Source organism: Rhamphochromis longiceps, linkage group LG13 (assembly GCF_057381845.1).
Source record: "Rhamphochromis longiceps isolate RC_006_pf linkage group LG13, R_longiceps_female_GT1.1, whole genome shotgun sequence".
Lineage (NCBI taxonomy): Eukaryota > Metazoa > Chordata > Actinopteri > Cichliformes > Cichlidae > Rhamphochromis > Rhamphochromis longiceps.
In genome coordinates, this window is record NC_140569.1 from 1,655,174 (window position 1) to 1,672,463 (window position 17,290).

The 17,290-nt window shown below is 40.6% G+C and overlaps 2 protein-coding genes across 2 annotated transcripts; one reads left to right on the forward strand and one right to left on the reverse strand.

Moving 5' to 3' along the window:
* Positions 1–2,608: 2,608 nt before the first annotated feature.
* LOC146654981 (zinc finger MYM-type protein 1-like) lies at positions 2,609–3,913 on the reverse strand. The gene has a single exon (XM_085428830.1). It carries the CDS (start codon positions 3,911–3,913, stop codon positions 2,609–2,611), a length of 1,305 nt encoding a protein of 434 aa, XP_085284956.1.
* A 5,423-nt stretch (positions 3,914–9,336) lies between these two features.
* On the forward strand, positions 9,337–15,034 carry mea1 (male-enhanced antigen 1). The gene is made up of 4 exons (XM_085428241.1): positions 9,337–9,483; positions 13,578–13,940; positions 14,012–14,120; positions 14,193–15,034. Exons 2-4 carry the CDS (start codon positions 13,590–13,592, stop codon positions 14,387–14,389), a joined length of 657 nt encoding a protein of 218 aa, XP_085284367.1. The 5' UTR covers positions 9,337–9,483; positions 13,578–13,589; the 3' UTR covers positions 14,390–15,034.
* The last annotated feature ends 2,256 nt before the right edge of the window (positions 15,035–17,290 follow it).

A 17,290-nucleotide genomic window follows, 5' to 3' on the forward strand; every position in this document is an offset into this window, starting at 1 on the left:
AGGATCTTGATTTTTTCGCATACAACCACAGCAATACTACTGCACGCAAATTTAGCTTTTGTTCACTTCTAGTCAAAGTGGCTTTGTGTAAAGCCTATGGCACACCGCTATATACTGCCCCCTTGTGGTCATCCTGCACACAATGTGGCATTTAGAAGCTACGTGTTGCTTCTGCATGCCAGAGAGAGAGAGGAATTTCCCCTCTCTCCGTGTAATATATATATAATACCCATTCACTGTGTGAAGCAGTGAGTAGGGATGGTACCCTGCTCAGGGGTACCTCAGTGGATTTGAACCCCCAACCTTCCGATCATGGGGCCAACATTCTACCTACTGAGCTAACCCAATGCATAACGTTGCAACGAGAATCCGTTGTAGGATAGAGGGGGTAGTGCCAGTCAGATGTTTGCAGCTGTGGGTTGTTTGGACTTTTAAAGGACTTTTAAGAAAGTTAATATTCAATTTTAGAGAACGACTGGATGGCTGTACATCATTTGGGCACTCACAGATCCGACAGCCTCTCTGAGAGGAACTTGACCAGTGGCGGAGCGGGGGGTGGCTTACTGCGCTTAAGCCCAGGTTGTTTTTTCAGAAGCCCGGGGTCTTTTGGAGTGTATTTTTTTCATAGTTAGATGCCTGGCTGACAACTGTATAAAACAAAAACTACACACAATATTCGAAGCACTGCGAGTGTACTGGTGGAGAAGCGCAGCCAGGCAGACAAAGGAGAACTGAAGTTTGAGCAGGTACCAAAGCAAATCATTCGTACTGTACAAATAATGTAAATATGACGGTGCATCACGAAAGATTGATGTCAAACTGATCACTTGACCAATATTACGTTACTCGCTCTTCGAGTGAATCAACAAAAGGCGAAATGAAAAGCCAAACAACAACACTGCTGTTTCTTTAGAGAGTCTTAGCATCCATCCATCCATCCATTCGCTTCCGCTTATCCTTTTCAGGGTTGCGGGGGGCGCTGGAGCCTATCCCAGCTGTCATAGGGCGAAAGGCGGGGTACACCCTGGACAGGTCGCCAGTCTGTCGCAGGGCCAACACACAGGGACAGACAACCATTCGCACTCACATTCATTCGCACATTCACACCTAGTGGCAATTTGGATTATCCAATCAACCTATCCCCACAAGTCTTAGCTTACATGTGTTTATTTCATATTTTCAGTTGTTTCCCTCCACGGCTAAATAAATCGGTTTCAGTAATGCACTGATGTACAAGAATGGACATAAGGAGCTTCTTTCAAAGAAAAACCTCTGGTAGATGTTATTTTATATATTATGCTTTGTATGTTGTTCAGTATATTTCTATGCAAAACAAGAGGAACATCAATACACAGCAGTATATTCACAGTTTAAACCAGATGTTTACACTTTATGGAAAACACAAGAACATTTTTTTACTGTACAACATCAATTTAGAGTAAACTTTTGTTTTAGATAAATATTGAAATATATTTTGAATGAGTTAAATGTCAGAATAAAGAGAGACAGAGCTTCTATTTATTATCACTTTGATCAAATGTAGGAGTACATATACACTAAGTTTATTGTTAATTAATAAGAAATACAGATAGTTTCTCTCTTTACTCTTAAAGTTAACAAATATGTTTTTTATATTCATCAATCTAAAAAAATAAACATTTAGTCTGATTTGATGTTACAATTAAAAAAGTGTTTTTATCTGAAGAGTAAATATCTGGTTTCAACTGTATATTTGATTATGTTGGTGTTTGGTTTGATTGTCAGCACAAAGAGGGAGAGAGAGGAGAATGATTCTCCAAAAGTTGATTCTGTTCATCTGGACGTAGCTTTTTGTGGGAGAAACGTTTCGTCACTCATCCGAGTGACTTCTTCAGTCTCAGCTGACTGCAGGTTTTCCCAAATCTTATAAACAGTACATTTGCATAATGACTCAGCCCACTGAGGGAACAATGGGCTGGGAGGTCAGTTCTTTAATCATAATTATACAAAAGATGAGAATTTGCATAATTATGATTAAGGAATCTAGTTCTGATTCTGGTTCTGTCTTGGTTAAGTCCTCAGTAGTCCTGATTGTGAACTGTTGTAGTCCTGTTTTAATTCTGGATCAGTTCTGGGTCTGGTTGAATTGGGGTTTAGTCAGGCCCGGCCCTAACCAATCTGGCGCCCTAGGCAAGATTTTAGGTGGCGCTCTCCCTACATCAGCAGTGTAGTGTATGTACTCACAAGAAACCGAATAGCTTTGTCTTTGACCTTTTTTTTTTTACTTAAAGAAAGCAAATTCACAATCAGAATAATTAACAAGATAAAAAAAAGATATGAATAAATAAATGAATACAAAAAATAAAAAATGAATATATGAAATACAATAAATTTTATATACATAAACACAATAAAACGTGTCAACAAGTTGGATAAAATAAATTAAAAATACAATATAAATAAGGCACTGCACAAAACAAGATATTAAATAAACCAGTATGACTTTAACAACTATATTACAAAAAAGGGGATCCTACAGAGTTCTCTAGTTGTGCTTTTTAATACTGCATTAACTAGAATGACTTACAAATTACTGTACACCACCCCCTCATCAACCTCGCATCACCTGCTACAGCCTTACTCTCCTAGTCTTTCTTGCAGCAAAGTCATCTACAACATCATCATATGACAACTGATTTGAGACCACATGATTTATGCTTATGATGGAAAGTCCACTGAGACGTTCTTGCATCATAGTAGATCTCAGGTAGGTTTTAATGAGTTTGAGCTTAGAGAAGCTTCTTTCAGCAGCAGGTACTGTAACAGGAAGAGTGGCAAAGATTCTCAGAGCAACCCACATGTTGGGGTAAATTTCTGCCAGCTTCTTCTCATGCAGGAAGGTCAAGAGTTCCATGTTTGTCATGTTCTTTGATGGCAATGGTGGGAAATTCTGCATTTCCATTGCAAGTTCTGTGCCATTAATGTCCGGCTGGCTGTCATGGGTCAGAGTAGTACTCAGTGTTTGGCACTGCTGTAGCAGCTCTTCTTTTTGTAAGTTGTGGAAATCGAGGAGTACTCCAAACTTGTCATTCACCTCTCCAAGGTTCTGAAATCTCTCATCAAGTGAAGAGATGGCTGTATCCACTACCACATTAAAAAATGTGGTTTCCATTTTTTTAAGTGCATCTTGTATGGGCTCATCTGGAGACTCATAACCGAAGTGCCTTTTGGTGGTTCTCAATCGCTTTTGTTTGAGTTCAGCCTCCACATTCATTTCTTCACACATCTCCTTTGCCGTTGTCTGTGCATCAGAAAATCCAGTGTTTCTGTAGCTGGTGAGGGAATCTTTGGTTTTCTTCAGCAAGTCGACAGCCACATCTAGCTGCATGGAGGCCGACTGCATGAGTTTACTCACATACTGGATCTTGCTGAGAATGTCATACCAGATGGCTGTACAAATGCAAAAACGATAGGATCCAATCTCCTCAGCCAAAGACTGGGCTTCAACTCTGACCACAGGGTCTGTAGCTGTTTCCCTCACCTCCAGAAGAGCCTCTCTGACTTGCCGAGCCTGATATCTGACTGCCTCAATGCTTTTTATCCTGCTTTCCCATCTGGTCTCAGCCCATGATTTCAAGGTGGTTTTCACATGTTTCAGGAGAACACCCCACCTATGGGTGGAGGCTGAGAGGAGCTTGAATAATTTTGCTAAATGCCCAAAGTAGCCAAGGGCATCTGGTGAGCTTTTTGCAGCATCAGCTACTACCAGATTTAAAGTGTGGGCACCACATGGGACCAAAAAAGCTCTTGAGTTTAGCTGAAGCAACCTTGCCTGAACACCTTTATTTTTTCCCTTCATGTTGGCCCCATTGTCATAGGACTGTCCTCTGCAGTCTTCAAAAGGAATGTTAAGCTCCTCTATCCATTTTAGCATGAGAGTTGACAAATGATCTCCTGTTGATTCCTCTGCAACAAGAAAGCCCAGGAAATGCTCTTTAACTTGTGGTATGTCTTCTCCTGACACTATCCATGTGGTAGATGGCCCAGGGGTGGGATTTAGAAACTTCAACAGTGCATCTGAAGAGAGGAGTATGTGACACCACTGAGTATTAAAGTCTAATAATAAAAACATATGATTCCAGGAATAAAATGAAATGATATAATATAAATGAAAAACCAAAGAGATATATGTATGATGTTAACTGATATGCAAATTAGATTAGATTCAATTTATTGTCATCATTACAGTGAAATGCTGAATAGCAGAATGCAAAGTAACAGTATAATATCATATGAGAATGTTATGTTATGATTATCTTTGACCGAATCACAGCAGTGCTCATATTAAAAAACAGCATTCCCTCTCATGTGATATTGCTTAATTAACATTAATGATGTGCGCTTTAACAACTAGGCTTACAACTATAATATATACAGGGGTGGAAAAGTGACTATTACCTGCAGGGTAAACGTTAGCTAACCAGAAGGCAATAACAATGTAAACAAAAAACACCTGCTTAAAAGATGAATACAAATGAGGAATGGTGGGAAAGGTGGGAGTACTGTAATTACCTAACGTTACATTATTATTTTCCATAACAATTTAGCCCCCTACACAATATTAACTGACGTTAAAACAGTTAACTAGCTATTTATTGATTAGCAATTAGCGAATCATGTAACATTAGCTTAATGCTAAAAATTTAGGTTACTATCACATTCAGACAAATAATTTCATGTAGGCTAACGTTACCTACCTCTGTCTTTTTCTCGTTTCTCCTCCTCTTCTTTTCTCTTTTTTCTTCCCTGGGCACCTGACAGTTTGATGTGGTGACGTCCAAAAGGAACCATGATACGGGAAGGGAGGGGGCGCACCGTGCGGGGAGGGGGGGCGTAATGTTGTAACAAATAATATTTCTATTAAATAAGCTTTACTTTGCATTTTAATTAACGTGGGATTATTTTTTGTATTTAGAAATAATAGTACCAACTTTTTTTTTTTTTTTCAACATTTATGGCACTGGCGTGGCGCCCCCTGATGGACGGCGCCCTTAGCATTTGCCTATACGGCCTATGCCACGGGCCGGCCCTGGGTTTAGTCCTCGTGTCTTGATACAGCCCCGACGTTGTTCTGCCTCGCTGCTTAATTAAAAAAATAGTTTAAGGTGACCTGCACATGTGATATATATTTTTCCCTATATGAAGTCATTCTTTTTTGAACAAAACTCAAAACACAGCCTATTAATCTTTCAGTCATTTCTAACCCCCCCCTTCCCAAATCCCACATGCATACTACCCTTTAGGGCTAAGACCCGGGTGTATCAAATGTCTGCCTCCGCCTCTGAACTTGACCCCCCCAATGTTCAGCACAAAGTTACGCCGATGATTACGATGGATGACCGTATCCATAATAAGGCTGGTAAATAAGATAAGATAAGATAAGATAAGATAAGATAACCTTTATTAGTCCCACACGTGGGAAATTTGTTTTGTCACAGCAGGAAGTGGACAGTGCAAAAGTTATGAGGCAAAAATTAGAATACAATAAGAATAAATACAGTACACAACTGTACAGAATAGAATAAAATAAAATACTATATACAGTAGAATAAAATAAAATAAATATACAATAAGATAAAAATAGAATACAAATACAAATACTATATACAACTGAGTAAAAATACAACGATGACAGAAAGGATTATTGCACTTAGTGTTATTGCACATGTATGGTGTTAGATTATTCTGTTATTATATGTTACCTTGTATATGTAATCAAAATAGTTGAATTATGTTAACTGCTGTAGATCATATTATACCCTTTAACATAGAGTGTGTGATCAGTATGTAGTTTTAGTTTGCATTATACTTCTGACTTAAAAGAGTGTGAAAATCATTCGATCTATTGGTTTGATATGTATTACTCAACACTGTTGAATGTATTACACTGTTTCTTGACATTTCATACTGCTGAATCATGAAGAGAATGTTGTGTGCAGAGGACCTTGTCCAGATAATAGAAGAAACAGACCACATTCCTTTGGTGAAGAGCAGAGAGACAGGGAGCCGAGGTCATAACTTAGGCGCTGTAACAGAGAAAGAATGTGATGTTTTGGCTTTTACGACTAGCTGGGGGCCACTAGAGACTATAAAAAGCTGAGCAACCCGTCACCATTTTGAGACATGTGCCTGACCCTCTGGTAGCATCTCTCCCGTCCGGACGTTGTAATGCTCTGACTGTTGAATTGTATGGAAATAAATGATTGTTGATTGAGCATTTATACACCGAGTATTGTCCCTCCTTCAGCCCAAAGATTCAAAGAATTGGGTGATTTCATGTGTGTGCTTGATCAGTTAAAGTCTTTATTATGGAGTCTGACAGCAGTGGGGAGGAAAGACCTGCGAAATCTCTCCGTCCCACACCGTGGGTGCCGCAGTCTCCCACTGAAGGAGCTGCTCAGTGCTGTCACAGTCTGCTGCATGGGGTGGGAGACGTTGTCCATCAGGGATGACAGCTTAGCCGCCGTTCTCCTGTCACTCACCACCTCCACTGGGTCCAGAGGGCATCCTAGAACAGAGCTGGCCCTTCGGATCACCCTGTTCAGTCTCTTCCTGTCCCCAGCAGAGATGCTGCCGCCCCAGCAGACCACGCTGTGTGAATGTGAAATGGGGCAAGGATGGCCTACTGAATATGTTTTTGAATACAAATCAGAATCAGAATCGTGTTTATTGGCCAAGTATATGTGTAGACACATACAAGGAATTTGGTTCCGGTAGATGGAGGCTCTCAAGCACGGCAATGTAAATCACACACACACACACACACACACACACACACACACACACACACACACACACACACACACACACACACGTGTCTATATATACATTACACATGCATACACAAAGCTGTGTAAACCAACTATAAATAACTCATCTAAACTTATATACATAAAATACAGAAATGAATGAGGTGGAATGAATACTACAGAATGTACATAAGGTGCAGCTGCAGTCTGGCAGTGGGAGCAGTGTGACAGGTCAACTGTTTAGAAGGTAGATGGCGAGGGGAAAGAACCTGAATAAAAAGTGTAAAAACCCAAACGTAATAAGAAGTCAGTGATGTGTCCGTCATTCCCTGGGATTTTGCAGATACAGTCTTTGATTGTTCCAGGGATGATTCCTGATCACATGACTCTTTTTGATGTTTTTCAATAGTTGAAGCGGGGCTCATTTCTTCCATCTCTTACAGTTTTTTACAGCCACTAGGACACATTTCTCAATACTTAGGTCACTTTTGCAAAACTCTTCACACAATCCTCCTAACTGACCTTCAGCTTGGCAAAGCAGTTCATTTCACATTCAAAATGCACTACAACTACCAAAACACTTTATTCAGGTCTCAAATAAACTCATTCTTCCAGAACACTAGCAAAGGTTGACAGCCGACAAACACACTTTGTCACCCACAAAACAATGACCTAAAAAACACTAACAACATGTAGCATTACAGTGTTTTCTTGTGTAAAACAAGGACACATCTCTGTTTATAATTTCAATATATGTTACTGGAATGAATCAGACATCATGCAGAATTCGTTAATATTTGTTTATGTATTTTTATTGTTTTTGCACTAAGTAATCCCAAAATACAAGTATTTGTATACACACCATCCACTGATACACATACAATAGTAATGCTAATCTACTCGGTCTCCTCCATTTGGCCACAGGTTCTCATCCACATCACATCTTATGTCATCCAGGGCAACACACCTAGGAAAGAATCTTCTGGCTGCCAGAATTGAAGGAGTTGAACAATTGAAGGAGTAACACCTGTGTAGATGTTCATCCACAATGAGAATCAGCTGTGGCTGGTTAAACTGCATTTTTAGATTTAAAATATGTTTCAATAAAATATTGCTGTTGCATTTTGCTGTCTTTTTAAGTTTTGCATTGTGTTATTGTTTTGGCCATAAGTTTAACAGTTTTGAAAACAGTATGTAAGCACATGCAAAATGTCCTGTACGTACAAAGATTTTTGGCAGTTGTTGTGTCTGAGTGAGAAGATGATTCATGAAATTTGAGAGATGTAGTCATTGAATGCATTTTGTGCCAAAACAATGATAACTGGTCCTCAGTTTAGCCCACATAGACTTCTGTTGTGCTCACTGTGTGAGGAGTTTTGCAAAAGTGACCTAAGTATCGGGACATGTGTCCTAGCGTCTGTAAAAAACTGTAATCAACATTGGGTTTATTCCCCGTGCTTACCATAAACTTTTTCTTCAGTTCTACACTAACTGCTAATAATAACAATTATTATTACAGTTCTACTCTCCTCCTAAAATGAGCTTTTTATTCTGAACGGTATCTGAAAAGTTCAAGTTTCCTCTTTGAATTCATAAAAATTATCGTGTTTGTGTGGCTGTTGTAATCATGCATGTTTCCAGTACAAAAATACCCTCCATAGATTCAGTCATTAAAATAATCCGATCAGCAATGAAGACTAAAGTTGAATGTATGAAAATGACTTTGTTCATATTAGGAGTGTGTCAAACCAACAAAATGTCCCTTTTTTATAATGACGTTGGCTCCACGTTTAAATGGTCTGATGTTGCTGACATCACTGAATGATGAAGCAGCCACGCCCTCACCTTCCTCCCTGACGTCATTCTGTGATTCGCCACGTCGGAGGTTTGACTCCTCCGAACGGCTATCCTGAGATACCCCGGAGCACAGTGCTGTCCTACACCACTCCCCGGGCGCTGGATTGGTGGCTGCCCACTGCTTCACTGAGTGAATGGGTTAAATGCAGAGAGTAATAATTATTACATTATTATGATCTTTTTACATTTGGGTGGCTTGGACTTTATTCTTCTCTGCAATATTCAGAAAATCCCAATGAAACTCTCAAACTTCCATCAACAAGCTCTTTTGGCTCTTTGATCTATAAACATAACTTTTCTCCACAAAGACTTTATTTTTGGAACAACTGTAACATTCTTTACAGGAATAAGGCTCTATTCTTCTTTATTATGGGTTTAATTTAATTTAATGTTTTATTTTTTCCCCTCCCTTTTAATCTGTGTCTCTATCGAGTTTGCTTAATTGTACGTACTCTTCCAGTGTCTCCTCCATGTGTTATGCTTGTTGTTATTATTCCCGTTGAAATAGCTGGAGGAAAAACAAACACTGTACATGTTTTTTAAAAAACAAAACAAACTTTATTATGGAACAGCACACAGAAAACGTATACAACTTGAACAAAATTAACATAAGCCAGGGGGTGTAATATAAAAAGTTACATACATTCAAATAATTTAAGAGACTCTCGTGTTTGGACGACCTCCGCTACGTGCTCTGACGTCAGCGCTGTTGCGTCCTAACGTACCCGGAAGTAATTGTGCGTAGTAGCGGCTGCAGCTAGCAGCGGCTATCAGGAGAAGTTGTGGTGGCTAACAGTCGCAGCAGCTCCTCCGAGAGGACAGACGGAACGACAGACAGGTGAGGCTCACGTGCGACCGGCGTGTTTACGACTCTGACAAACAAAGAAACAGCTGGAGGCTTCATGACAGACACACCGCGTCTGAGTCACTGTTAGCTGCTCCAGCTGTTTCATCCTCCTCTCTCTCTGTGTGTGTGTGTGTGTGTGTCTGTCTGTCGGCAGCAGCAGCAGGTAGTGTCGGTCACAGGTGACGCCTCGCGGGTCTGAGCCCAGTGTATACCCGGTTAGCCTTCAGATGCTAACATAGTAATTGGGATACTCCAAATACTCTGAGTACTGCAGAGCAACTACTTTGATTAGTTTAAGTAAAACAGTAAAAGACTCGGATTACATGACTAAAGGTAATTCGATTACACTTCAGTTACAGATTACTGAGCTGAACTCAGTAGCTTTGCTAGCATGCTAGTTCTATCTTCAGAGTTGAGGTTGATAAGATAACCTTTATTAGTCCCACACGTAGGAAATTTGTTTTGTTACAGCAGAAAGTGGACAGTGCAAAGTTACATAGCAAAATTAGAAAAAACCCACTGGAATAAGATAAGAATAAGATACTGTACACAATAGAATAAAACAGAATACAAATGCTATATACAATTGAGTATAATACAACGAAACTGAAGTGGGTCCAGTGATGAGCTCACCAGGCCCCGAAACTGAGCCAGGATCAGCCACTCCAGGGTCTTCATCAGGTGTGATGTCAGAGCCACCGGCCTGTAGCTGTTGAGGTCCTTTGGGCGTGAAGTCGTTGGCACTGGTACAAAACAGGAGGTTTCCAGAGCTCTGGGACTCTCCCCAGGCTCAGGTTGAAGAGGTGCTCCATCACCCCACACAGTTGTTATCAAAGGCATCTGCTGTGATGCTCACACCTTTGATAAAGTCTTGCAAGTGTCAGCTTTGTTTTTATAGATATAAAAATATGGAAATGTACTGATGTATGATCAGAATTACAACATTTCTGACTCTCAGAGGCGAAATTTCCCTGATTGAAATCAAATCGATTCTAGAAATCAGTGACGATACCCGGCCCTAGTGGAGAGTGTCACAGGCTGCATCCGCGTTGGCCCCGGGGGGGGGGGGGGGTTATCGCGATAACATGCGAGAATTCTCGGGACAGGTAGTACGGTCGCATGCTAACGGCTAACAGCTCAATGTCTCTCACAGTGACGTGCCCGGGGGTTACACCAACTGTCATTCACAAACACTGCCAGTCCCCCTCCTTTCCTCTTACCGCTCTCCTCCTCCTCTCTCTCCGTCCTGTCCGCCCACAGCAGCTGGAATCCCGGTAGCATCACGCTTAGGGCTGGGCCATATTATACCGTTCACGGTAATACCGGTATAATGTTAGGCAACGATAGGAAAATGAAATATCGCGATAGAATATGAGTAAAACGCGCATGCGCAGTGCCTTTGTTTTCATGCACATGGCCGATTGTTGAGTGAAACAGATGAACCAGAATTGGTTTGTAAAAATGGTGCAACTTCCGTGATGTGGAACTGGTTTGGTGTTTGTCCATCAGATACACGACAACACACATTTTTTTTTGCAGAACATGCAAGCGGCCGTTGTTATTGTCATATTTGTCGGACTAAGATGCTCTTAAATCTGGGAGTAATCTGGGTCCTAAACTCCGTATACTTCAGGTCAAACGAACACTGCAGCATCACTGAGAGTTAAAAACTGTCTAAATTCTTTCATCTTTAATAAAACGATCAGCATTGCTGCTTTACCAGGTGTAACTATAAAGTTTAACTTCCAGGCATCCATGAAAACAAAAGTTATTACATTTAACGGAGTTAGAAGTTAGCAGGAAGCTAGCGGAAGTTAGCTCGCTAGTTTCGCTAGTTACCTAAGCATGATATTGCATGTTCTGACTGAGAGATTTCTGAAAAAATTCAAATGTACAGCTCTGCTATCACTTCCAACATAAATGAAGACAGGAAACTAAACAGCAGTGACGTTTGTAGGGTTACTGAAGTTGGGCTAGCTGGTATATCATATAATGATGGGCTACGTGATCGCTAGCGACACAGCTATGTTAGCATAACATAAACAGTGAAGCTGGAGGACGAACACTAACACTTTCCCATTTATAAAAGTTAACGTGAAGGTTCCTCATGGTTAGAGACAAATGCAATCGCATGGCAGGGTGCTGTAAACACCAAACTTCAGTCAAGAGAACAACTGAGATAATCCATCCACAATACGAGGTTAGTCATTAATATACTGCAGCAACATGGGAATAGAGCCGCTGCCAGAGAATTCAACATTAATGAATCAATGGTACAGAAGTGGAGGAAGCAAGAAGAATGAGTTTAATAAAGTTTGATTTATCTGACTGCTTTGTTTCGCTTAATGTGCCTTATAATCCTGTGCACCTTATGGTCCGAAAAATACATACTGCACACTGCAGTTTAATGTTGCAAAGCTCCTCTTTTTAACTTCAGTGGATATTATACATGATTATGCTCAGGATATGTCAGCCCATTTCTACTGGAAATGCCTTTTGGTTAAACTTTCAGCAAGGAATTTGCATTTGCACTGTTACAGTTTTATAAAGCTTTAATGTACATAAAAACCAGCTTCTTGTTTAAGTGAAAATAAATGGAAGGTTGTCTTTTTGCGCTAGTAATGTTGTGGAGTTGTATTTTGTCTCGCATCAATTATATCGTCGGTTATATCGTTATCGCAAATTTTCAAATATATATCGTGATAAATATTTTTGGCCATATCGCCCTGCTCTAGTCACGCTCGTGTCCGGAGTTAGCGGTGTTAGCCAGGACTCCGTTAGCATCATGATGCTACATTGCCAGTGTCTTTTTTTTTTTTTTTTGTATAAAAAAAAAAAAACTTTATTAAGAAACAGTATACAGAACATGTATACAATCAGAACAAAATTAACATATGCCAGGGGGTGTAATACAAAGAATTACAAACATTCAAATAATTTGTTACATTGCCAGTGTCATGCCAGCACCACTGCAGGATGCAGCGCTAACAGCTGATCCCCACTGTAAACAAAGGATCCATGCGCTGGGTCCCCAAACACGGCTGAAAGAGGTGGAAAAAAAGAGAGAAAGACAACCAAGACTAGCACAAAACGGTAGTCCATGATTGCAGAATCTAATTGCTAAAACTTTAGTTACAAAAAATTACGAGAAAGTAAAGAGGAGATAAGAAGGTCAGAATGAGTGGAGCTGCTGTAACAGGCTGCCACACACGGGGGGCGCCGGAAGTAAGGTTTTCAGGGGTCATCACACTGACCCTAAAGTAATTCATGCTAAAAATCTTGCTCTGTTAAGGAGATATATAAATATAAAATAATAAAAATAAATAAAATGAGAAGGAAAAATGCTGCATTAATAATTCTGTTTCATCTGCACTTTAGCAGGTGCTAAAATACTCTGATTACTACAGTGAGAGTACTCTGATTACTGTATGGTGGCAGGTGTCAGGACAGTGGTTATCAGTGTGAAAACCGAAGACAATTCAACTTTGATAACAGATATATGATTAACTTGTTAATTTTAATGGCTAAATTTCATATTCACAAGTCCAAATGTTTAGGAAGACATCCCTCTTTTTATGTATTCTCCTTTGAACTTGTACAGTATCTTAATTCAGCTAAGAACTCCACTAACCCAAAAGCTATAAAAACTATTGGTGTTTGTGAAAAAAATCAAGATCTTTCAATCATTTTATTCTTTGGCTTGATCAGTTACTTTCCCCCTAGCATATTTATATTGTAGGTTCTGAATATTGTTTTGTTTTTTTGTTTGGCTATGGTATGCAATTTTTTTGTAAGTACAACACCATCAATGTGGTACTGTTTAATTCTATTTTGTACTGTACTGATGTTTAAATAAAGGTTTGAATGAAAAAAAAAAATTGGTTATCAGTGTGAAGGTTCTGAGCGCGCTCATACTGAAGGAGGCATTCGATTGGCTGTTTTCCTGAGAACTCGTTTCATTGGTTAGATGTTATAAACACTCCCTGTCATGATCATGATTGCTAATTGTTAGCATTTGTGCGTGTGAGCAGCATGATAATGTCACATTAGGTTGGGCAGTCACATGACCTGTTACCTGTCATCAGGTGTGTCTGTGGATGGAAGTGTGCAGCTCTGCAATGGGACCAGAGCGCGTCTTACCGAGCTCCGAGGACGAGCTGGGAGAGGACGAGCGACCGACGGACGGAACGCTGCCGCCGGGTGCCATGTGGGGTGGGGGGGATGGGGAGGAGGAGGAGGCAGTGGGGGAGATGGAACCGGATGGCGAGGAGGAGGAAGACGAGGAAGATGGCAGTGGGGGAGGGTACTACTACCAGCCTCTGAACCAGGAGCCCGACGGTGTGAACGGTGGCGAACAGCCAGAGGATGAGGAGGAGAAGCGGGGGGAGGAGACGGGGGAGGCGGCCTCCCACTCTGAGCAGCTGCAGCAGGTGCAGCAGCGGATAGAGGTGAGATCTGCCCCGCGACAGGTGAGCCACGTCTCCCCTGGCACTCAGCTTACCTGCACGTCTTTCCACAGGTGTTGGGGTTGCACCTCCCCGAAGCTCCGCCTCCTGACAGCGACGAGGAAGAGGACCCCGAAGGAGCAGCTTCTGAGAGGAGCCATGCCTCCATCCCCATGGACGCAGGTGAGACACACACCTGTGACACCTGTTCGGTGACTCAGAATAAACACTGACATCACTTCCTGTAACCCGCAGATCACGTCGAGCTGGTGAAGAGGACGATGGCAGCCGTGGCGCTGCCATCTTTGGGCGTGCCGCCGTGGGCGCGGGAAATCTCCGACGACCAGTGGAAGGACATGGTGCGTGACACGCTGCAGAGCCGACAGAGCGCCGCCGCCCTGCGCAAACCTCCCCGGGCCCTGAACGCACCACAAGAACTACATCAACTCTGAACTCTGACTGTCCTTGAATGCACCACATAGACATCACCATCACCGTGGGACCCTGAACGCACCGTGACCATTCCTACAGATTAATGGACTGAGCACAGCACAACCACTTCAGGAGCCCCCAGGTGACATTGGACACCTGAGCTGAGCTCACCTGTAGTTCATTATGACCACTTCAGGGCCCAAAGATAAATACAGTGCTTTGTTTCTCCAGAAAAGTGTAATTTATTGAAGCCCATAAAGATTCCAGGTGATCAATATGGTAATTATGAATAATAAATTAACAGTTTCAGTGAGTGATTGTTCTGGTGTTTGTTTATCACTGGATAAAAAGTTAGATATGTAACTGACAATATCGTTTTCTAACTTTAAAATCATACAGATATATAAATCAGTTATTGATCGGATCTGCTGATTGGTGGTAAAATATCAGTTATTGATCACTGTTTGATAACTCATGCCTGACTTATTTTGCACCTGTGTGAAAACACCGTCCTTTCTTTCCCTTTCCAAATAAAAGCGTCACACCGGTGCACAGTGTAAATGTAGTTTCACTGGAACATTTTTTTTCTTGTCTCTGTGACGAGTTTTTAAACTGAAGTGGAAGATCAAATAAAGTACGACTTCAATGTTTGCATCAGTGTTTTATTGTGAAAAAGCATCGGTCCCCATATTTCTGAGGGTCAGCGCGTCCGAGAACTTTGTCACTACCCGATCCGTACCGGAAACCCGATCGGTACCCCGCATGCGCGAAAGGTTTCTACTTCCGGTCGTAGCGTTTTACGATAGTTACGGGTCAGAGTATCTGTTAAGATGTTAAGAATAACAAGTATATCTTAAAATGTTTGCAATAATGAAGCATTTCAGTACAATGTAGACAAAAACGAAAAATAAAAAGAAAGTTACGGCTCAGGACTCACCGATCCTTACTGCGCATGTGTAAAGTCTGACCGTACAAATCGGGTCTACCCGATCCGTACCGCGCATGTGCAGATGTTTTCTTTTTCTTCTGTTCGTTTAATGGGAGTTTACGCCCCAGTGTACGAGGATACCGCCACCTGCTGACCGAGTGAATAAACCCTATTATAAACTGAATTATCGTCATTACAAACGTGTGTTAAATCTGATTTAGCGATAGTCGAGTGTGTTTATGCTCGTCGGTGAGGAGAGGATTGTTGGAATAGTGATAATGATGTGCGCTATCACTGTCAATTGTCAGTAAACACTTCATCTGGCTGATGAATCTACACGTGAGATATTACAAAGTCTGCATTATTAACTCTGTAATTAGGCGCCATTCTTCTTATTTTACGGCGCTGTTGCTCAATCGGGGGACGCTCTCTGTTGAGGAGAAAAGCATGAATTTCTTTGTATACGGATTATCCATTGTTTAAATGTCCCGGGCAGTCGAAAAGAAGGCAGAGCTGTTGAGAAATGCTAGGAGCTAACTGGGCGCTAACCGCATCATTCAAATATATTGAATGTCGCAAAGAGAGGAAGTGACGTAAGATTTGCGCATGCGGGGTACCGATCGGGTTTCCGGTACGGATCGGGTATTTTTTTTTTTTTTCAAAATCTTTATTTAAACATCAGTACAATACAAAATGGAATTAAGCAGTATTACAAAATGGAATTAAGCAGTATTGGTACGGATCGGGTAGTGACAAACATCAACGGGAGCTTTTTTTTTTTTTCTTTTTTTTTAAATTAAATTAAACTTTATTTATAAACAACAGTATAACATACAAGGCACCATCATTAATCCGATTATGTTACATCCTCGGTTGAGCATTATAGCAAAACAAACAAACAAACAAAACGAACAAAAAAAACCCCAAAACAACAACAATAAGCACAAAGTTAAAAGAGTTAGCACAAAAAGAAAGAACAGTCATTGAAGGATTCGAACCAAAGGCAAAAACTAACGTGCAAAAAAAGGGCAGTCGTGATTATAAAATAGGGAGTTCTTTTTTTGTTTTTGTTTTTTAACATAGGTTAAACTCTTTAAATAAAACAAGTTTATGGGCTTTCTTGTTATTCACAAGTTTCAGCGATTTAGCCCAGAGTCTAAAGTCATTCAGCCATCTGTTTATACATGGTTTAGCTTTAAAGTATCTGCATTTGTGAATAAAAAATTTTCCCATTAACAAAATCGTCCTAATCAACAGGTCAAAATCTGCATTCTCAGCAAGTATTCCAAATTTTATTACTGTCACCGTCAAATGTGGTAACTGAATTCTCCTGGACTGTAGCCAGCTCCACATGTCAGTCCAGAAGGAGTGCACTGATTCACAGTTGAAAAACAAGTGATCCAGACTTTCAATATCATTTTCACAAAATGTGCAGGCGTTCACATCTAAATTAAATTTCCGTCTTAAGAATTCATTGGTTGGATAAACCTCATTAATGATTTTAAAGTGAACCTCTTTTGCTTTAGGGGAAAGAGGAAGTGAAATATATTTTTTTCTTATCGCCTTAACCTCCATGGTCTCAAATTCTTTAAGGATATAATTTCTTTTAACCGGATTAGGGCAAATTTCGTTTATCAAAATATTCCTGATCACTTTGTTTGTAAACCTGCTGTCACCAAATTCAACTCCAGCTATGCAGAGCTGCCTCAGTCCAGGAGAAATTTTAGAGTGCACAATATCTTCTTTTATCATTGATCTCAAAGGGACTGGAATGGCTTTCACTAGGGATTTATATCTCTTAACAGTACATCTTACATCAAATTTCTCACAAAACGTCTCATGTTTTAATAAGATCCCATTATCATCCATAAAATGAGCTACAGCCCAAATCCCTTTAGATCTCCATTCATCCACGTACACAGATTTCCTACACAAACGGATATACCTGTTGTTCCATATAGGGGTACTGTGAGGAGTAAAGTTATGTTTGTAG

Bases quoted from the DNA above. Each gene is read 5' to 3' on its own strand.
- mea1 (XM_085428241.1), top strand. From the start codon at position 13,590: ATGGAAGTGTGCAGCTCTGCAATGGGACCAGAGCGCGTCTTACCGAGC. The intron at 13,941-14,011 runs GTGAGATCTGCC...GTCTTTCCACAG, and splicing joins AGGTGCAGCAGCGGATAGAG to GTGTTGGGGTTGCACCTCCC. The intron at 14,121-14,192 runs GTGAGACACACA...TGTAACCCGCAG, and splicing joins CTCCATCCCCATGGACGCAG to ATCACGTCGAGCTGGTGAAG.
- LOC146654981 (XM_085428830.1), bottom strand. From the start codon at position 3,913: ATGCTAAAATGGATAGAGGAGCTTAACATTCCTTTTGAAGACTGCAGA.